The 7,417-nt window shown below is 51.6% G+C and overlaps 1 protein-coding gene across 1 annotated transcript in view; it reads right to left on the minus strand.

The window, feature by feature from the left end:
- Nucleotides 1–7,417, minus strand: part of LOC311351805 (neural-cadherin) — a gene marked incomplete at its 5' end in the record, with an annotated part of 92,871 nt that overhangs the window by 26,426 nt on the left and 59,028 nt on the right. The window contains 9 exon segments of the mRNA XM_084471942.1: nt 2,760–2,903; nt 4,241–4,427; nt 5,018–5,145; nt 6,013; nt 6,015–6,083; nt 6,087–6,161; nt 6,163–6,177; nt 6,179–6,238; nt 6,241–6,371. Of these exon segments, the coding sequence (XP_084328068.1) occupies nt 2,760–2,903; nt 4,241–4,427; nt 5,018–5,145; nt 6,013; nt 6,015–6,083; nt 6,087–6,161; nt 6,163–6,177; nt 6,179–6,238; nt 6,241–6,371 (810 nt within the window).

Here is a 7,417-nt window from a genome sequence, read left to right on the forward strand (position 1 = left end):
AACGAGTTTTTTGGGGAGAATGGCAAATACATACTGCAGGATATTACCCCCATTTTTCTAAATTTGGGTCTTATTTCAGTAACAGTGATAAAATGGCATAGCTTACTATGTTGATGATCATATAAGACATAACTTTGTTTAATACTAAACAAAACAAAAAAAAAGTTCTTGAAAGTTTGGCAGGCTTGAACTTTTTAATGGGACTTCAGATCACATCAACCTTCCGATACATGTGAATGCTTGGGTTGAATCTCAGTTCATGGGTTTAAAGGGAACCTGTGCACCGTTTCATCTGATCTACATTAAGGTTTAATGACAATTACAGGAGAAGAATGACTTTCTGAGCTTTTACATTTGATATGATATCCAATGCTTTTTCATTTCTGTCTTCGATCACACATCTTCTAGTCAAGATTGAATTATAAATAAATAAAATAACAATAAATAATCAACACAGTGGTGTGTTTCTTCCTTTTTTACTCACACGCTCACATATGCACACATGCCGTTGCACTCACATGCACACACACACACACACACACACACACACACACACACACCCCCCCCTGATCAGGCAGGTTGTGCTGAGTCAGCCGGGTTGCAGTGCTTAGTCGGATCATGTCTTGTGTTTTGCCACTAATCCCAAGCTCTGTGGCAGATCATCCATCCACACACACACACACACACACACACACACACACACACACACACACACACACACACACACACACACACACACACACACACACACACACACACACACACACACACACACACACACACACACACACCAAGGACCAAGCGATTACACACAGCATGTCTTCCTGACTCTGGCTTTCTGCCTACCTGCCTGTCTGACCTTCTGTTTCTCTCATTATAACATCAGACATGCTTATGAGTCGTTTTCTCTACCTTACTCTTCTTTCTTTCTGTCTGTCTGTCAACCTGTCGTTGTGTGTCAGCCAACCTCTCTGTCTACCGGTATGTCAGCCTGCCACCTATCTGCCTGCATGCTTTTTAAAATGCCCCACCACTCCCTCCCTGGCCCTGTCTGGGCAGAGGGTCCTTGGTCTAATCACCCCGTGGGCCCCTGAGGAGAGGCTCTGGGGGGGGGGGGTTGATCTGGGTTGGTTGCAACCGTAGCGCTTCTAAACTCTGTGTTGGGTGTGGGTCTGCCACCGTGTCTCTCCCCAGAACCCTGACAGAGCAGGTCTGGGGGATCAGTGTGGAACCAAACCGCAATGTGTTCGACAACAACAGAAGCAACACACACACGCACAAGCACACGCGCACACACACACACACACACACACACACACACACACACACACACACACACACACACACACACACACACACACACACACACACACACACACACACACACACACACACACACACACACACACACACACAGAGGATACGAGGAGGATCACAGGACACTTTAATCCTTGTTGTTGGCCCTTCGCCTTCTCAATGAGCGGCTGTCTTAGGGACTGTTTATACCGTTGCTAAGCCAGGCTTCAAACTGCATACCTGTGTGTGCATGTGCGTGTGCGTGTGTGTGTGTGTGCGTGTGTGCGTGTGTGTATGCTTGTGTGTGCGTGTGCATGTGTGTGTGTGGCTGTGGGTGTGTGTACGTGTGCATGCTTGCCTGCATGTGTGGGTCTAACTTTTTATCTGTGCATGTTCATGTGCCACTGTGTGTGTGTGGTTGTTGGTGTGTGTGTGTGTATATCTGTTTGTGCGTGTGTATGTGCGTGCGCGTGCATGCGTGTGTTGGGGGTGTGCTCCTCTGTCATGTTCCTCAGATGCAGGGCTGCTCTATCGTAGCAGCGTTATTAGGAGAGTGACACGCTCAGCGCGGCTGTTGTTCCGCCGAGCTGAGCTGCTCCGGCTTCTCGGCCTCCTTGATGTTTTCTCCTCTGCGTGTATTCACTTATTTATGTTTGTTTCAGCGGTGGCGGTGGCGGCGGCGGCGGCGGCGGGAAAAGAGGGACAAACCTGGGCTCAACCTCAAACGGCCACGACACCACGGTAACGAGCAGCGACGCACACGAGGGAGAGCAGCGACAAGCTGACGCCGCAGAGCGACAATAAGGACCGGGAGACAACGCGGAGGGGGAGGGGGAGGGGGAGGGGGGCGGGGGGGAGAGATAGGAGATAGCAGATAGGAGGTGTGTGCTGCTGGGAGGCATGGCTAGGATGATACTTTTTTTAAATTTTTTGTACGTTATTTCTGAAATTGAAATGGTTTCATTCTGAATGACTCGTCAAGGGCTCCTTGCCTCAGGAACGGCTAAGGTGGAGGTTTGGTGTAAGCATGTCATGGGGACCAATCAGCCACTCGACAAACACTGAAGGACAGATGATGCAGGCTAATGTCCCCGGCCAGGTATTGTCACTACTTTACCAGCCATATATGGTATATATATATATATATATATAATATATATATATATCATTGCGATCAGTATAGGGTTTTCTTATAATTCCTGAAACAGTTTCCTGTGTACGTGCAACTCAACCAGCGTCATAACTGAGGTTTCTCGATTCCCAGTCCCAATATTTTGGTTCAATCCCAAGCGTTGTGGGATTCCTGCCACTTCCTGCCTCCCGGCCTGTCCAATCCCAAGCCATCTTATCAACCACTAAAACCTGGCGAGGGACACAAACACATACCGCAACCGCATAAACGACACGTTTGATGTGTGAGCCGCTCCGCCGAGAAGCCCGGGGCCCGCCGGACGCGTTCTCACCTTCATCTTCGTCGTTGGCCGTCACGGTGATGAGCACGAAGCCCACCTCCTGGTCCTCCTCCACGCTCACCTCGTACAACGATTGGTCGAAGGCCGGGGCGTTGTCGTTGACGTCGGCCACAAAGATCCTCACGTACGCCGTGTCTGAACGAGGAGGAGGAGGAGGAGGAGGGGAGGGAGGGGATGGGAGGTGGCGTTACAGGACGAGGAGATCTAAATGTCTGCAGTCGCTTAGTTCACAGAGTGCTCGTGTGAGGACCGGAGAGGAGACGGCCCCGTCCTCTCATGGTGAAGATGAGAGGCGCCGCGACGGAGGACTCAGAGGGCTTGAAGACACCCCTAAGCAGATGAACTCAATGTCAACGTCGGACAGAAAACTGATTTAGTGTCGAGTGTGATCGGAGAAAAATAAAACGAGCCCAGGTTAAAGGGGACGAAACGCCCAGGGGCTTGGCCACGACACGATTATAGTAAACCGCATGACCTCATCAAATGCAGACCAATGCCATAGAAATCATGTGGACCAAGCTGGAACCGAAACTTTACGGCGGTATATACAAACCGAGGGAAATAGACCCTCCCATTTCAATCCATATATGGAAAACCCTTCCGGAAAAAAAAATCACCTATGGGACATCTTAGAGAGGAGCCTATGGCAGATTAATGGCAGAGAATATTTCGAGACTCCTCATAGCAGTACCTCAGGGCGGCTCGTTAAACCTGAATGCATTACAAATGACCCGGGTGAGAGGGAACCTCCTAGCATGCGTGACGTCACACCTAACCCCCAGTGGGCCTGCAACATGAGGTATGGTGACATGGGGGAACAAGCTCTATGGATATGATGCGCCATTATTGACCCGAAGCCTTGATAGGCAATTAGCGCTCACCATTAGCAGCGCGCGCCATTAGCTAACGGTGCTAACGGTGAGTTAATGAATGGAGATGGTGGAGGGCGTGGCCGGGGCAGATAACCCCAGACATGAAAGACCGCCTTTAACTGCTGTCTGGGGATCTACGTCCTTAATGGTGTGTCAGAGTGTGTGAGTATGGGAGGGTTAAGTGTGTGTGGGTAAAGTGTGTGGGAGTGAGGTGTGTGTGTGTGATTTTGCATGTAATTTGTCAGCATGGTGTGTGTGTGTGTGTGTAAATGTACTTGTACATTATATATGTATGTGCATGTGTTTCCAATGTATCAAATCTTTTCTTTCATTTACTTTCATGTACTGTGTTAAAGAGGAAGTTATAGTGCACTTAATGCTTGTGTGTGTGTGTGCATGCGGTTGTGTGCGTGCTTGCGTGCGTGTGTCAATGTGTGTGTGTGTGTGTGTGCATGCGTCAATGTGTGTGTGTGTGTGTGTGTGTGTGTGTGTGTGTGTGTGTGTGTGTGTGGCTGTGTGCATGCGTCAATGTGTTTGCGTGTGTGTACGTGCGTGCGTCCATGTGTGTGTATGCGCGCGTGTGTGTGTGTTTGTCCCCACCAGTGTTGGGCTGGCCCTGCTGCCCGGAGCGGGCGGACTCGGAGCCATCCTGGGACTGGACCTCGATCAGGTAGGAGCCCTTCTGCTCGCGGTCGAAGGAGGCGCGCGTGTGGACCACGCCCGTGTGGGAGTTGATGCTGAAGTACTGAGAGTCGCCGCTCTCGTCCTTCAGGATCACGTAGCTGATCTGGAGGGGAGGGGGGCGGGGGGGGGGGGGGGGGGGGGGGGGGAGACGCGTCACACACGGTGGGGGGGGGGGGTCACCAGCGGGACGGAGAACACACCCGCTGGTGGTCGATACTAAACGGGTCTATGTGTCCAGACGAATCTCAGTCTTCATGCCTGTCTTGTGGTCTTTCTGTCTGTCTGTCTGTCTGTCTGTCTGTCTGTCTTTCATGTCTTGGTCTCCGTGTTTGTAAATGTGTTTGTGTCTGCATATTCAAGTCTGTGTGTCCGGCTCTCTTCACGTCTGTGTCTCCGTCGCTCTCCCCGTCTGTCTCTCCATCTCTCGACCTTTTTCCCGACTCTCTACCCGTCTATCCCTCTGCCCACCTGCCTGTCTGTCCCTCTGTGTGTCCTCGCTGTCCCCGTCTTGTCCCCGTCTTGTCTCGCTCTCTCTCGCCGTCTTTTCTCCGTCACACTGTACCTCACCCTCAGTCTCACTACCCGTCGGTCGCTCCAACCTGTGAGTCTCTGTACCGGTCTGTCTCTCTACCTGTCTACCTTGTCAGTCTCTGGGGGGGGGGGGGGGGGGGGGGGGGGTGGGGGGGTCCTCACCATGCCGTGCAGGCCAGAGTCCAGGTCGGTGGCCGACACCTGGACCACGGCCGCGCCCGCCTCCGCCCCCTCCGCCACCGTGGCCTCGTACGTAGAGGACAGGAAGAAGGGGACGTTGTCGTTCACGTCTGGCGGCCGCGGAGGAAGGAGGGAAGGAAAAGCACCGGAATTCAAGTTTGGGTTTTGAGGCAACTTCCGAGAAAAACCTTTCTGTCGGTGATGGAGGAGAGACCAATTACGCAGCCCCGCGTGGGTTTGTTCTTAACCAATCAGACAGCGCCTCCCGTGCACCCCACACGGCGTACCCCATCAGAAAGGCAGCGTGGGGCTAGTTGTTGAGCTAACTGCTAGTTGTTTACTGTCACAAGCTAGCAGACCTGCGAATCTTCCCCTGCTCATTAAGGACCGGGTTTACTGTCTCCCTCCCTCTTCATCTCCCTCCCCCTTCATCTCCCTCCCCCTTCATCTCCCATCCCCTTTTCATCCCTTGGTCGCTTGCTTCCCCTGTTATAGGCAAGGGATAGGGAGTCAACCGTCAACAATCCTGTTCCTTCTCAGGGGGGTGGATAAACAGTTTGAGGTTGATGAGGATGTTCAAAGAAACCAAAAAAACAGACGAACAGAAGGACAGACAGACAGACAGACAGACAGACAGACAGACAGGGACGAAGCCTGATACCAAGAGAGACAGACAGACAAACAGACAGACAGACAGGCAGATGGAACATCTCTTCATCTATTCAGTTTAAAACCCAGACAGACAGACAGACAGACAGACAGGCAGACATGACAGACAGGGTCGAAAAAAAACCTGATAGCAAAAGCCTGATCGCGAGAGAGGCCAGATAGACGTACAGAGTGGACAGATAGACAGACGGACAGACGGACAAGGACCGCCCGACCGTAAAGCCAGTCGGCTGCAGCCAGCCAGTCTGAGCGACGGAGAGGCCGGGTTGAGACACCGGGTGGGGGGGGGGGGGACGACGACGACTCACACCGTCACGTTGACGTAGACGGTGGTGAAGGAGGCCAGGGGAACGGCCGCCACGTTCTGCACGCGGACCCCTCAGGCGAAGAAGCGGTTGCTCTCGTAGTCCAGGTTCTCCGCCACCAGGATGGAGGCCGAGCCGTCGGCGCGGTTGGGGCTTGATGTAGAAGCGGCACGGGCATGTTGGTCTCTGGCACCTGACCCTCCTCCAGGTTATAGGTCACCCTGGGGGTCACCGAGCGGGGGAGGTCGCCTTGATGGTCTGGGGGGGGGGAATGTTCTGGTTAAGACATGTTCTGATTGGTTGTGATAAGGTTTGGCGGGTGGGGGTCCAGTCCGTGGGTGTGGTTGGGTGGTTTAGTGTGTCTGTTTCACTATGCATTACAGTTGGGTTGGGTTGTTTGTGGGTGTGTATTTCTTGGTGTGTGTTGTGTTTCTCGGTTGGTTTCTTTAGTCATGTTAGTTGGTGTGTGCGTGTGTGTGTGTGTGTGTCAGTGTGTACTGGTATGCTATTAGCTTTAGTTCCTCTGCTTTTTTGGCAGAGGAACACAGAAATAAAACTGATGGAGAAAGTATGTTTTGCAATCCTTGACAGCCTCACTGATGAAATCTCAGCTCACCCGTAATAAAAATGCTAATCTCAGCGCAAGAGACTGCCCCTTTGGTGAGAACACAAAATCAACACGTCTCCAACAGGGGAAGCGATGGCTACGTTTCTACATTTGGTATTGTTGACATGAAGCACCGCGTTTTGATGCTTGTGTGAAAGGTTGCAGTTTATGTCAAAATTCATCATGTTCCCAAATAAGGAGAGAAAATTCGCATTGAGCTCTAGACAGCAAAGAATCCTTCTCCCGCACGTGTCAAATACTGCATAAAAACACTTGAAAGCAAAGTTGAACTAAAATGACACTGCAGTGTACACAGCCACATTTCCAAACAGCAGTTGTCCAAGAACACAACCTTTAGGCAACTCCTTTTATGGAGATATCTGAACACTGGGTAGTTAGTGGTGTGTGTGTGTGTGTGTGTGTGTGTGTGTGTGTGTGTGTGTGTGTGTGTGTGTGTAAAGAAGAGTGTATTCGGGTGTGGTCTATGCAAGAGTGCATCTATAAGTGTGTGGTTTTGTGTATATGTGTGTGTGTGTGTGTGTGTGTGTGTGTGTGTGTGTGTGTGTGTGTGTGTGTGTAAGTGTGTGTGTAAGTGCATTACAGTGCAACATGGTGACCTCTGACAAGGATCCACAGCAGCAGAGCTTTTAAGACCTGTGTTCCCTGGACTGTATCCAGCGCTGCCTTCTGCTCCATGTGTGCGTGTGTGTCAGTGTGTGTGTGTGTGTGTGTGTGTGTGTGCGCGTGCGTGTGTGTGTGTGAGAGTGTGTTCAAGGTCTCTGTCCTGTCTGTCCTGGGGGC

Source organism: Micromesistius poutassou, assembly GCF_964030765.1.
Source record: "Micromesistius poutassou genome assembly, chromosome: 8".
In the NCBI taxonomy this organism is placed as follows: Eukaryota; Metazoa; Chordata; class Actinopteri; order Gadiformes; family Gadidae; genus Micromesistius; species Micromesistius poutassou.